General features: G+C 55.6%; 1 protein-coding gene across 1 annotated transcript; it reads left to right on the plus strand.

The window, feature by feature from the left end:
* The first annotated feature begins 6,924 nt into the window (after positions 1 to 6,924).
* Positions 6,925 to 11,236, plus strand: NOTO (notochord homeobox). Its single transcript, XM_059845687.1, has 4 exons — positions 6,925 to 6,990; positions 7,120 to 7,486; positions 10,019 to 10,227; positions 11,040 to 11,236. Exons 1-4 carry the CDS (start codon positions 6,925 to 6,927, stop codon positions 11,196 to 11,198), a joined length of 801 nt encoding a protein of 266 aa, XP_059701670.1. The 3' UTR covers positions 11,199 to 11,236.
* Positions 11,237 to 14,679: the final 3,443 nt, after the last annotated feature.

Raw genomic sequence — 14,679 nt, forward strand, 5'->3', positions numbered from 1 at the left:
AGATGAACAAAGGGGCAGCGCTAGCAAAGATGCTGCCAGCTTTTAATGATGAGGCCGGGCAGATCCCCCGCCAGTTGTCCCTTTGGAGTGGCGATTAAGAACATACTGTTATTGTTAAGGCCGAGAGATAAATCCCTGCACCGTTTCTGATGTGATCAGCCGGGGTTTCTCCCTACAATTTGCGATCCTATTGTGGACGGTGTTTGCCCTGGGCAAGGAGAGTCTGGGAACCACTTATGAACCATCCTTTGGTCATTAGTCTCCTCATTAGGAGAGAACAATGTGGGAAAAAAAAGATAATTGAAGGGAGCAGCGGGCTGATGGCGCACTCAGGCCCGGCCCAAGGCTGCCTCAATGCTTAGTTTGTTTATAATTCCCAATTAATTTTAAATGCGCAGGTTTGGGATGCTCTCGACACCTGGAATTGCAGCCCCCGTGAGCAGGGTCTCCGGGGCTGTGCGTGACGGGAGGAGCGCGGAGAGTCTTGAGTGTTAATTGATTTTTGGGGGTTCTCCCAGGCTTCGCTGTCAGCTGGATGCAGCCCCATCACGGAATCACGGAATTCTAGGCTTGGAAGAGACTTTTAAAGGTCACCCAGACCGTGGACACAACTCACGCGGTGTTGGGGAGGGACCCCGGGGAGCCGCCGGGCGAGGGCGGGGGTGCAGCACGTCCCGCTCCCTCACTCCACATCTGGCTGAAGTATGGGGCCAGATGTGCACCGAGGAGCGCGACACGCAGGAAGGAGCCCGCTGGGATCGGGGGATTCTCGCCGAGGAAAGGCAGAATGCGGTCCTGCCCGCCAGGCTCCGGGGGCTGCCCGCGGCTCCTGCCTGGACATGCCCGGGTGCCTGGGTGATGAATCAGCCCCGGCTGGGGAGGAGGGGGAAAAGCCCTAATTCCTCAGGATGCTCGATATTATCAAGTGCTAATGAGCCTGGATGGGGCTGAGGTGCTTTGCAGGCCATTATCCCAAATTAACCTGACAATGAAGCCGGGCAGCGGTGTCTGAGGGGCGGCCCGGGTGTGTATTGGCTGTCTGGGCTGGGCTGGGGGGCTGCTGTCCTCTGCCTCCCCCAGCACAAACCCAGGGCCCTGGGCACTGCAGGGAATCCTCCACTGCATGAACACAGCAGCACGGAATGGCTGGGGCTGGAGGGGACCTTGGGGACCATCTCGTTCCACCCCTGCCATGGCAGGGACACGTGCCACTGTCCCAGGCTGCCCCAAACCCCGTCCAGCCTGGCCCGGGACATGTTGAGTCAGCTTGGGGACGTTTGACAGGCAGGACACAAAATGAGGTGACAAGGATGGAGAGAACCTGCTCGACCCCTCTCCAGACCAGCCTTTGGGATGACCTATGACACTGGCATGTCCCCAAATTGTCCTGTCCATGCCATGCTTTACTGACACCTGGCTCTGGCAGGGTCCTTGGGGGGTGGCCTTGCCCTTGTCACCTGGAACCCCCTTGCTCCTATCCTCACCCAGTCTGGGGCTGTTAGTGGGACCCCGTGAGGTGCTGAGGATCCAGAAGGAGGCTTGGATCCTCCTGCAAAGGGAGAGACAGGATTCACCAGGGGCAGACAACTCCAGCACCATGGCTTGCAGCTCCCTGCAGCTCCCAGGGGCCTGCCTGAGGGGGACAGAGCAGAGGCAGGGTGGCTGCTTGGCTCCTGTCACAGGAGGGGGACAGAACTGAGGGCAGGGTGGCTGCTTGGCTCCCTGTCACACGAGGGGGACAGAACTGAGGCAGGGTGGCTGCTTGGCTCCCTGTCACAGGAGGGGGACAGAGCAGAGGCAGGGTGGCTGCTTGGCTCCCTGTCACAGGAGGGGGACAGAACTGAGGCAGGGTGGCTGCTTGGCTCCTGTCACAGGAGGGGGACAGAACTGAGGCAGGGTGGCTGCTTGGCTCCTGTCACAGGAGGGGGACAGAGCAGAGGCAGGGTGGCTGCTTGGCTCCCTGTCACAGGAGGGGGACAGAGCAGAGGCAGGGTGGCTGCTTGGCTCCTGTCACAGGAAGGGGACAGAACTGAGGCAGGGTGGCTGCTTGGCTCCTGTCACAGGAGGGGGACAGAGCAGAGGCAGGGTGGCTGCTTGGCTCCTGTCACAGGAGGGGGACAGAGCAGAGGCAGGGTGGCTGCTTGGCTCCTGTCACAGGAGGGGGACAGAGCAGAGGCAGGGTGGCTGCTTGGCTCCTGTCACAGGAGGGGGACAGAGCAGAGGCAGGGTGGCTGCTTGGCTCCTGTCACAGGAGGGGGACAGAGCAGAGGCAGGGTGGCTGCTTGGCTCCTGTCACAGGAGGGGGACAGAGCAGAGGCAGGGTGGCTGCTTGGCTCCCACCTCCAGGTGCTCCCGGTGCACAGAGCACCCACAGCTATTGCTGTGAGCCAGAGGAATTTACCTTTTGTAGGTGTTACTCTGGAGGAATAGGAACACATCCCTCATCCTCCTCAGATAAAACCTGCTCCTCTTCCCACTGCAGAGAGGGATCCCCATTCCCCTCTCCTAGAGGACACAGTGGGATCCAGTTTGGAAAGGGGCAAAGCACCAGCCCAAGGAGCCATGGGGCTGAGAGCATTCCTAATTTCCCATGACTTGTTCATGGGTTATCATTTACTGTCACTTTGGATTAGCACGGGAGAAACCTTTGCAAAAATCTGATGTAAGGCCAAAACCTGGTGCTCAGAATCCCATTATTAAGGCAATTTTCATAAAAAAAACATGAGCTCAGGATTTCAGCCCCCTCAGGCTGGCAGTGTTGGGCCATTTATCCCAACGAGCAGGAGCACCCTCCTGGCTCAGCAGCACGGGCAGCCTGGGATCCATCCTCTCTCCTGATGGCAGGGAGCCTGGGATCCATCCTCTCCTGATTGCAGGAAACCTGGGATCCATCCTCTCTCCTGATTGCAGGGAGCCTGGGATCCATCCTCTCCTGATTGCAGGGATCCTGGGATCCCTCCTCTCCTGATTGCAGGGAACCTGGGATCCATCCTCTCTCCCTGATGGCAGGGATCCTGGGATCCATCCTCTCTCCTGATTGCAGGGAGCCTGGGATCCATCCTCTCCTGATTGCAGGGAGCCTGGGATCCATCCTCTCTCCCTGATGGCAGGGAACCTGGGATCCCTCCTCTCCTGATTGCAGGGATCCTGGGATCCATCCTCTCTCCCTGATTTCAGAGAACCTGGGATCCATCCTCTCTCCCTGATTGCAGGGATCCTGGGATCCATCCTCTCTCCAGATTGCAGGGATCCTGGGATCCATCCTCTCTCCCTGATTGCAGGGATCCTGGGATCCATCCTCTCTCCCTGATTGCAGGGATCTTGGGATCCATCTTCTCCCTGATTGCAGGGATCCTGGGATCCATCCTCTCTCCCTGATTGCAGGGATCCTGGGATCCCTCCTCTCCCGTTGCAGGGATCCTGGGATCCATCCTCCCCTGACCGCAGGGGTGCTCCCGATGGATCGCTCCCGGCGGTGTTTCCCGCTGGCAGGAGCACTCACGCTCGGATTACAGATGCACCAAATCCCCGTCACGTTTTCGCGTGTGCTTGCTGCGCGTTTGGGGAAATTTCCGCCGCCCCTCTCGCCCCGCTGGGATGGGTTTGCGGCTGGGAGAGGGATGGAAGTGGAGCCGGGCTCTCCCCACCGGCCAGAGGCGAGGTGTGAAATTTCTCATGGGCAAACAAGTGAGAGCTGCGGGGTGCCCAGAAGAAGGGGGACAGAAAAGATGAAGCGGGGAGGGGGGGAATGAGGAGGAGGAGGAGAGAAAGCAGCAGCCAGGGAGGAACAAAAATCCCTAAAGCACCAACCTGGATTGAAGAGTGGGGCGTTTTCTATGGGGGGATTGTAAAATGCGCTCTCTCTTTCCCCTTGGCAGGGGGAAAAAGGGCCCCCCCTCTATCTGATAGTCATTAGCATCAATTAGCCCCGTTTGAAGTAGGCAACATCTTTGTCTCTTTGCAAAAAAAAGAAATAAAAAAACCTTTCAGGGAGCCCATAATAACATCTGGAGTAGGAGAGGCTGAACTGAGTTCCCCACTTTCATCTCTTGTCGAGGGACTTGGAATGTTAATGCAGCCTCATTCTTTAATGGAGTTATCAGGAAATGCTTTTCACCTCCTTCCCTTTGCTCAGGGGGGATGTTTACAAAGGGCTGGGGGCTTTTTGGGGGGCTTTTTTGGGTTGTTGTTTTGTTGTTGGGATTTTTTTTTTACCCCTTCTCTAAGAAACTCCCCCTAAGAAATTCCCCCCTTCCCCTTTTATTTTCTACACTCTCGAAAAACAAAACAGGAATAAAATATAATGAATAGAATAAAGTAAATAAAATAAAAAAATCACCACCACCAGAAAACCAAAGAGGATCAGATCCCATCCTTTCATGTCCCCTCTCTGGAGGGTCTGGGGTGGGTGGCTGGAGCAGGTGTGGGCAGGGGAGGTGGGGGGTCCTGGCCAGAGACCCCCGCCCTGCCTGGCTGCTGGGTGCTACATTTCCCAAGTCATTACCAGCGGGTGAAAATTTCCAGCTTTCCCACCAAAATGCATTAGCTGAGCACACAGCACTAATGGGAAACAGGACACGTCGTTAGGCAGCGGCTGCGGCCGAGCACGAGGAGTGAAGGGAAAAGTCAGCTGGCCTTTGGCTGCTGGTGCATCCCTCCGTCCATCCTTGGGGCTCCCTGTCCATCCCTGGGGCTCCCTGTCCATCCCAGCAGCTCCCTGTCCATCCCTGGGGCTCCCTGTCCATCCCAGCAGCTCCCTGTCCATCCCTATGCTTCCCTGTCCATCCCAGCAGCTCCCTGTCCATCCCAGCAGCTCCCTGTCCATCCCTGGGGCTCCCTGTCCATCCCAGCAGCTCCCTGTCCATCCCTATGCTTCCCTGTCCATCCCTGGGGCTCCCTGTCCATCCCAGCAGCTCCCTGTCCATCCCTGGGGCTCCCTGTCCATCCCAGCAGCTCCCTGTCCATCCCAGCAGCTCCCTGTCCATCCCTATGGTTCCCTGTCCATCCCAGCAGCTCCCTGTCCATCCCTATGGTTCCCTGTCCATCCCAGCAGCTCCCTGTCCATCCCAGCAGCTCCCTGTCCATCCCTATGCTTCCCTGTCCATCCCAGCAGCTCCCTGTCCATCCCAGCAGCTCCCTGTCCATCTGTCTGTCCACCCATCCTGTCAGGGGGATCCATCAGCGTCCCTGCCCTGCCTGCAGCTCGCCCATCCCAACAACCCCAACACAGATCCTTTAATCACTGCAGCAGCTCTGACATTGCTTTCCCTGGGAATCACAGCACCAGTCAGGACTTCTGATAAAGAGCAAAAATCATGAATTGATTTAATAACCTTTTAATAACCCTAAACCTCATCTAATGACACCCATGTTCAACCCCACACATCCTCTGTGCCAGCAAGGCCAGGAGCTGTGAATCTCTGAGGATGTTTTTTTTTCCCAAGGTGACTTTTTCTGGGAGAGGCTTCAGCACTTGCCCAGCTTTGAACGTGTGATTCCAATTAAGGCCGTGGCTCCACGGCAGCAGGATCAGAGCTGCCTGTTTGGATAAGGAGCAATAAAGCAGCAGCTGTATTTATTCACTTATTTGGAAGCTGCTGGGGAAGGGAGGATGCTAAAAGGCAGAGAAAAAACACGTTTTAAAGGCAAACTTCAGGGACTCTTTTGTCTCCTGTAGCATCCTCCTCCCTGAGGATCCTGTAGCCATCACCAGGGTGCTTCCTCATGAGCAGGATAATCCTGCCTGTGTATTCCCATCTGCTTTGAAATGCTCAAAAATACAGAGATTTTTGTAATTATTTCTATGCATTGTGCAGGGAAAATAAACTTTAATGGCATGAATCCCTGTTGAAGGCAGGATTTACTGGATATGGCCTGTGAGCCTGTGCATGCAGGGGTGGCTAATGCCAGGTTATTAAAGCACAGGGGATTTTTGCTCTGTGTTTATTAACCTGGAGACTCCAGGGTTTCTCTGTGTTTGTACACACCAGAGTGAATTTCCAGTGAGAATTTGGTGGGATTTGAGCAGGAATCCCACCTGGAAGAGGTGTCTGTGCCATCCACAGCTCCCCACCAGCCATGTGGCTGTGCCCAGCTCTGAGGGTGTCACACAGGGATGGCACCAGTTCCATTCCCAGGGCATGGTCACCTCAGATCCTGTGTGAGCTCCTGAGGTGCTTGTCCCATATCCCAGATATTCCCACTCACTGTGGCAAACCTGGGCAGGTACAGACACATTCCCCTTGGCACAGGGGCACCATGTGATGTGCTGGCACAGCCTGGGGTCCATAGGCTGTGCCCTGAGGAGCGTGGCCAGGAGATGGTGTGGGGGGGTCCTGTGAGGCCTGGGGATCTCAGGGGGAGTTTGGGAGTGGGACTGAGGGATATATTTGGGAATGGGACTGAGGGATATGTTTGTGTCCCTGTGGGTGTCCGTGGGGAAGGGATTGGTGCTGGTGTGAGGAGTCCATCGGGAAGGGGTTCAGGTGCTGTTCTGGATGTCTGAGGAATGAACAGGTGTTGGTGTAGGGGTCCATGAGGAAGGAACCATTATCCATGGGGCATCCTTGGGGAAGGAGGGAGTGCCAGTGTGGTGATCCATGGGCAAAGAGTGCAGGTCACTGCAGGGGAAGATGCAGGGCAGGTGACACTGGAGGTGACAGCATGGAAAGAGGGGTGTCCGTGGGGTGCCAGGGCAGAAGGAGCAGTGTCTGTGGGAGTGCTGCCATGGAATGTGGGGTGACTGTGGGGCTGTCCGTGGGAACAGGGGATCCGTGGGGCTGTCACTGTGGAAGCAGGGCTCTCCATGGGGGTGCTGGTGTGGAAGGAGGGGTGTGCATGGAGGAGCTTGAGTGTAAGGAGGGTTTCCATGGGAGTGTCGGTGGGGAGGAAGAGGTGTCTGCAGAAACTGGGGTAACCTCGGCGATGTTGACAGGGAAGCAGGGGCGTCAGAAGGGAAGCAGGGGTGTCGGTGGGGAGGCAGGGGTGTCGGTGGGGTGTCGGTGGGGAAGCAGGGGTGTCGGTGGGGTGTCGGTGGGGAAGCAGGGGTGTCGATAGGGGTGTCGGTGGGGAAGCAGGGGTGTCGGTAGGGGAGCAGGGGTGTCGGCAGGGGTGTTGCAGGCGGCCAGCGGGGTGTGTGCAGCCCCCGCCGCCCCCCCGCCGCCGCTTTGCATAGGAGCACGGCTGTCCCCGGCCCCCGCCCTCCATATAAGCGGCCGGGGCGGCGGCGGCCGCACCGGCCCGGCCATGCTGCAGAGCCCGGCGTGCCCCCGGCCCGGGCCGCCGCCCGCCAAGACCCCGTTCCACATCGAAGCGCTGCTCGCCCGGGAGCCGCCGCGCCGCGGCCCCGCCGCCCCCGGGAGCCCCGCGCCGCCGGCCCCGCGCTGGCCCCCGCCGGGACCCGCAGCCGGGCCGGCCCCGGCCGCAGCAGCGGGGCTGGGGCCGCTGCCCGGAGCGTGGGGCTGGCCCTGGCCCTGGCCCGGTGCAGGTGAGCGGGGTCCGTGGGCGGGAGCGGGGATGCCGCGCACCGGGACGGCGCTCGGCCGGCACCCGAGCGGGGAAAGAACGGGCTGGGGTCACCCCAAAGCACTTCGGTCCCCGCTGCCGCTGGGGTTTCATCCCTGCAGCCTCTGGAGCGGCCCCGAGCTGAAGCGGTGGGCTGCGGGACAGGGACGAGGCAGAGGGAAAACTTCCCTTGTAGTTTTCTCCCCTCTGTAGGTGATCGATCTAGCGAGACTAAAAATGAACGGTTTGTGTGGGGGTTTTTGTTTGTTTGTTAATTTTGCGAGGCAGTTCCTAACACACACCTGGTGTCTCTAAAGAGTTTGACAAAGAAAGAGCCTGCGGTTGATTCCGAAAGATGCTGCAGGATTTTACTAATCCGCTATTCAGTCCCCAGTCCAGAACCTGGTGCAGAATATCCAAACGCACTGTTTGCATTTGAGATGGAGCCAGAAATTTGGAATAGATCGAATAGTGAAGGGCAGAGCTAAAACCAGTATTGCAGTGCCTGGGCTAGTGGAAGGTGTCGGAGGTGGGAACTGGATGATCTTTAAGGAGCTTTCCAACCCAAAGCAGGCTGTGGTTCCATTCGATTTTACGGGTGGCTTTACACACGCTGGCATTTATTTCTCCTATAGCAGGAAGGCACTTCACTGCCAGAGTTTTAATCAAAAACCTGCTGTAATTTCCCAAAGCCTCGCTCCCAAAATTAATTTCTTCACCTCTGCTGCTGTGTGGGTCCCTCTTCTCCCAAATTTGCCCTCAACCCTCTCTAATTTTGCTTTCCCTGCAATTTTTCACTCACTAAAGTGAAACTGCCAAGTGTTTTTCAGCACTTGGCCCTGAAAACTGCATATTTTTAGTGCAGAAGCATCTATTTTCGCTGGAACTTTATAAGGACAACGACCAAGTGATTTTAAGAAAGTATCTCTATTCAAAGTATTTTTCTTGCAATTAAGTATTTCGTTTTTAGCATTCAGAGCGTGATCTTGCTGTCGTCCGGGCAAAACCTGCAGCCGGGTTTTGTATAAAGAACTCCAGATTTGATCCTGATGCTACAATATTCAGACTCCAAAAGCATTTGCTGGTCTTTTATTAAGTACTTAGCACAACTATTTAATATATTATTTATTTCACGAGACAGCATCTGCAGAATTGTGTTAATCTTTGTATTATATCAAACATCCAGGTATGAAAACACAGTTAAACAATTTGCAGAGCGATTTCCACTCAGCGTTTCATGTTGGAAATTACACTTGCTATTATTCCAGTGTTAAAATAGAAACAAAAAGTGATGGGTGAAAAGATTTTAATGATGAAAATAGTTTAAAGTGCAATTACAGCTGTTAAGCTGTCAGGTCTCCGTCCCACAAATCCTTAAACACACGCAGAACTTGCACCCAATTAATAAAAATAAGTAGGTCAAGGTGCAGGTTTGTGCCTGGAGAACGTGACAAGATCAGTCATTAAAGGAGAGATAAGTAGCAGGTGTGAATGGGGATCATTATGTGCAGTATTTCCATAAAAGCTAGAGAAACCTGGCTTGCCACAATATTTAGGAACAGCAGAGATGGGGACCATTAATGATCTGATCCTGCCAGTGCATTCGGTGCTTTCCACAGGGAAAATCCCGCTGGCTGTAATTAGTGGGTTATGTTAAAGGGAATCTGGTGCTGGAGAAGCCGCGGTGCCATCAGTGCTGGCCTTCCGTGGCTCCTATGGCTCCTAAACCCTCCAGGCAGTGCTGGGAGCCCTGGAGGAGCTCTCCAGTGCAATCACCTGGGCCTGGGGTCACGGTGGCTGGGCTGGGAAGGGATTTCCAAGGACCTGCTCGGCAGTGAGCAGGGCCATCAGCTGGATCAGGGAGGATGAGGGGTTGGGGAAGGCAGACCTGCTCTCAGTCAGGTGCCAGTGGCAGTGCTGGTGCTGGATTGTATGTTAATTTATGCTAATTACGGTTATCCTTAGGCCACAGCTGGAAACCAGACAGGTCAGATACACTTGTTAGTCCTGCTAAATCATCAGCAGCCCTGGGAACCTGATGGGGAGCAGAGGGGCAGGATGTGGTCCTGCATGAGAGCTGGATCCTGGACACTGAGCCCGGGTGCCAAGGAAAGGGGAAAACCAGAGGCCAGTCTGGGGTCAACTCCCCCAGACTTTGAATATTTGTGTTTCGGTGATTCTGGAGACACATGGGAGTTTGTGTTCTGCAGCTCTTGATGCAATTTATTATCCTGTTACGAAGGTCCTGTGCAGGCAAAGGTCAAATCCTGCCCACCTCACTGAGTGCTCATTTCTTTGGGTCTGGCTGCTTGTCCAGGACTGTCCTTGGTGGGCCCTGAGGGTAAAACCACAGAACAGGCCCTCAAAAGTTCTTCCACTCCAGCTTTTCATGGGGGAAAGAGCCTGGATGATATTATCTGGGTAGGGACAAGGCAGGCACATCTCTGCTGGGTTTGGTGCTACTTTCTCCCAGCAGACCCTGCAGACCCCTTCAATTTTTGCTTCTTTCTGACAGGTCTGGAGTTGTCTCACTGTGTGGGGACCACCCCGCTGGGTTCTGCTGGGCCTTGGAGGTCGGGAGGGCCCTGCAAGATGAAGAGAGTGCGCACGGTCTTCAAACCAGAGCAGCTGGAGCGGCTGGAGCAGGAGTTCCTCAAGCAGCAGTACATGGTGGGCACAGAGAGGGTGGACCTGGCTGCAACTCTGCATCTCACAGAGACCCAGGTAAGGCATGGGGGAGCTGAGCTGTGGAACTGATCCTGGGGCTGCTTTGTGCTGATGGTCCCGCTGCTCTGTGCTGACCTTCCCACTGGGGAGTGTGGTGGGAGGAGGACACTGTGCAAAGTGACCTGTGGGACACCCTGCTGCCAGGTGACATTGAAGAGATGTGCCTGGAGTTTGGATGGTTTCTGGATAAGACTTCTGAATCCACAAAGTGGAACAAAAAGCATTCAGGAGCACAAGCCTGCTGTGCTTTAGAGTTCGAGCTGGGTTGGTTGCTGTGTCTGCATTGTCATGGTCCTCTGGAGACTGTTTCAAGTGTCCTTTTATGACACTGGATATAATTATTTCCCTGCTCTGCCCTGTGAGCTCCTGCTCCTCCCACAGTAAACTGCTTGATTAGTGGGAAAAGAAGGAGCCAGGTGATCTTCCACAGTGGAATCTAAATTCAGCTGGGAAAAAGGGAGAGCAAAACAAGGCCATTTCCTGGGGACAATGGATAATTATTGGGGGTCTCATGCCCTGTGGCAACTGCAGTCCTGGGGATGGGTTCAGGGGCTCCTTAGGGAGCTGCTTTCTTCACTTCCCTGGCCAGAGCCTTCTCAGTGTAGCTGCTGTCCCCTTATCCTTTCACATCACTGCTCTGCCCTCTGTAGTTTCACCTCCTCCTGCTCTCACTCACTATTCCCTGAGGGAATAATGCACGTCCCCATTTCAGGAACCCTGCTTTTTGAGGATACCCACCTCAGAAGCACGTGGATTGGAAAAGGGCATCTGGAGCCCTTGGATTAAGCTGTTGTGCCATTCCCATCCAGGTCAAAGTGTGGTTTCAGAACCGGAGGATCAAGTGGAGGAAGCAGAGCATGGAGCAGAAGGCGGCAAAGCTGTCCCAGTTCGGGGTGATCCAGCCGGCGAGCGCCGACTCCACCGACAGCAAGGACCACGAGGAGGACCCCGTGGACGTGGAGCTTTGAACAGCCCAGGAGACTGGGCTGGTTTTTGGTGCCTGGGGACATGTCTGGGCTGCTTTGGTCCAAGTGAGACTGATCTGAGAGCTGGAGCCACAGGACTAAACTGCAGCTGGCTGGAAGGAACCCCTCGAATTCCTTTGGTTGCTGTAATTCCTGGGGCTTCAACACTTGATGGCAGGTGATCTCCTGTTTGCTCATGAAGCACCAGGACACACCAACAGTTTCCAGCAGAGAGGCTGGGCTGACAATCAGGGTGTCTCTGGTGCTGAGGTGAGAATCAAGAGTGACTGATACAGGCGTGACAATCAGAGGGTGATTCTGATGTTGGGTGACAATCTGCTGGTTTCTCTGGTGTGGGGGTGACAATCAGAGGGTGTCTCTGGTGCTGGGGTGACAATCAGAGGGTGATTTTGTTGCTGGGGTGACAATCAGAGTCTGTGATGCTGGACAGGCAATGGGATGCTGTCTCTCATGCCTCTGAGCACAAGGGCATTTCAAACCAGAGTCACTCATGTTATGTGTGGCTGTGTGCCCCAAGGAGGAAAGAGGAGAATCTCCCTGATCACTTCTTCCTCTCAACTTGACTCCCATGTTTGATGTTCAGATCAATCACAACCAGATTACCCCAAAGAGGGAAGCCCTTTGCTGCCACACTCAGACTCCTGGATGCGAGGAGCAGGGTCTGCCCCTGCCCTGGAGCAGAAGTGCCTCCTCCGTCAGTGCCTTGCTGTGTCTGTGCCTTTTCCATGGCTCCCCAGAGCAGGATCCAGCCCCAGCAGTGTGTGTCCCCTGGCACTGCTGTCCTTGCCCAGGGTGTGTTTGTGTGCTGCTGCTGCTGCTGCTGGCCGAGGTGCAGGGCTGGAGGCTGCAGTAAAAACCAGCTCCAACACTCAGCTGCTGCCCCAGACAGCCCCCTGCCCTGCGGCCAGATGTGCCACTGTGGCCCAGACACAGGCAGCTGCTCTGTTCTCTCCTCATTATCCCTGACACCGCACCTGGAGCGCTCCGAGCACATCTGGAGCGGCCTGATGCAGTTAACAGCTGGATTTTTGGGGGTAGGGAGGGCTTTGGGGGGCCAGGACTAAGGACTCAGGCTGTCACCTTGCCTTCCTAAGGCAGCGACCACAGCCCATCAGCTCAGGATAATTTATTCTGTCTCTTTCTGACCTAGAACACTGTATATCACTTTACTCTTACATTGTTATTTATAGAAATACCTTTTTTTTTTTTTTGCCTTAATATGACTCACTTATTTATTTACTTTGTCTCTTGATAAAAATCGAGTTAATTTTAAAAAGAGATAGAATGAGTGTAAAAACAAAAACCAGATAGAAAAATTTCCAAGTACTCACTTAAATTTTCAATTGAAATTAGTAACAAAAAAAAAAACCAACCAAATATATTTTCATCTTTCTCAAAAGAGTTTGAGGGTTTTTTTCTTAATAAACTATTTTGGACAAAATATATACTAAAGATCTTTTTTTCAATTGATTGATGAGCCCATATCAAATAGATGTAGGGAGTTACTATCTCTGGGCTGGTTCCTGTCAAGATAAAACTACATTTTCAGGAAGAGCAGTCATGCTGGGTGAGTATGGGGTGCTCAGGCTCCTGGAGAACAAGAACTTGTGTCTGCAGGATGTGGCCAAGCCTTCTCTGCAGCTCCTGTTCTGCCAGCCTGAGGGGCTGGAGCATGGCCAAGGCAGGGAACAGAGCTGGGAAGGGGCTGGAGAATCCCTGAGGGAGCTGGGCAGGGGCTGGAGAATCCCTGAGGGAGCTGGGCAGGGGCTGGAGAATCGCTGAGGGAGCTGGGCAGGGGCTGGAGAATCCCTGAGGGAGCTGGGAAGGGGCTGGAGAATCCCTGAGGAGCTGGGCAGGGGCTGGAGAATCCCTGAGGAGCTGGGCAGGGACTGGAGAATCCCTGAGGGAGCTGGGCAGGGACTGGAGAATCCCTGAGGGAGCTGGGCAGGGGCTGGAGAATCCCTGAGGAGCTGGGCAGGGGCTGGAGAATCCCTGAGGGAGCTGGGCAGGGGCTGGAGAATCCCTGAGGAGCTGGGCAGGGGCTCAGCCTGGAGCAGAGGAGGCTCAGGGGGACCTTGTGGCTCTGCACAGCTCCTGCCAGGAGGGGACAGCCGGGGGGGTCGGGCTCGGCTCCAGGGAACAGGGACAGGAGGAATCCCAGGATCATTGAGGCTGGAAAATCCCTCCTAGGTCACTGAGCCCCAACTCTTGAGTGCCACGTCCTGGCCTTCCTTGGACATCTCAGGGGATGGGGACTCCAAACCTCCCTGGGCAGCCCCTGCCAATGCCCATTCCACCCCTTTCCATGAAGAAATCTGAGGAAATGGCCTCAGGTTGTGACAGGGGAGGTTTATATTGGATGTTGGGATAAATTCATTCACAGGAAGGGCTGTGCAGCCCTGGCACATCTGAAGTAGTGGAAAACCCATCCCTGGTGGGATTTAAAAGCCGTGTGGATGTGGCACTTGGGAACACGGCTCAGTTGTGGCCTTGGCAGTGCCAGGGAACACTGGACTCATTACTCTTAGAGGGCTTTTCCCACAGAAATATTAATATGAATCGCTGAGGATGTAATGGCGAGTGACAGCAGCATTGCCCACACTGTGCTTGTCCCTGCCATGGGCACAGTGTGATGGAGCCCAGCCTGCGCTGGCCCTGCCTGCCCTGGATCCCACAGCACGGCCAGGGGACGTGGCCCTGGCAGCCTGTTTGTCCCTTGTCCCCCCGCCGGGTGGCCGGAGCAGCGACCAGCCCTGCGGCCGCGCCGTGGGTCAGCGGCCAGTCCTGAGGCCATGCTGCAGCTGCTGGCCCCAGCATGGAGGTGGCAGCTCCCGCCTTGTCACCCGGTGTCGTGTCCCCGCCACGAGCCGACAGTGACATCTAGTGACACTAAAGCACTGCCCAAAGCCCCGAACACGGAATCCTCCCGAATTCCCAGCCCTGCTCCCGCCGCCTGGCCAGCGCGGAGCGGGGCTGAGCGCTGCGCTGTGAATTAGTAAATACAACCAAACACGCATTTCCTTGGGCTTTAAGGCTTTGCAGACCCCCAAGCAGGAGGCAGCGAGGGCAGAGTGGCCACAGTAGCGTGTCTTGAAGGCTTTTTGGGGGAAGTCGGGCCAGTTTTGGGTGGGCAGGGCAGTGCGCGATGCCTACTCTCTCCACGAGGGGAGACCTCAAGGTGAGGGGGGAACTTGTGCCTGACAGGGCTGTGATGGCTATTCCTCTACCATTAAATAATAATAACTGACGGGGGAGAGACAGCAAACTCCTGTACGATTTGGGGTGGCAGCGGCAGCGCCCCGGCCCCGTTTTGGTGTGTTTTGGCGCTGTTTTGGGGTGTTTTGGCGCTGTTTTCAGACGCTGGCAGGGGGCTGTGGAAGGGGGGCCAAGATGGCCGCCGGCCCGCGCGCCCCGCGGCTGAGGGGGGCGATGGCGAGCGCGGACCCCTGAGGGGCGCAGGGGG

The sequence above is a fragment of the Haemorhous mexicanus genome, chromosome 4 (assembly GCF_027477595.1).
Source record: "Haemorhous mexicanus isolate bHaeMex1 chromosome 4, bHaeMex1.pri, whole genome shotgun sequence".
Lineage (NCBI taxonomy): Eukaryota > Metazoa > Chordata > Aves > Passeriformes > Fringillidae > Haemorhous > Haemorhous mexicanus.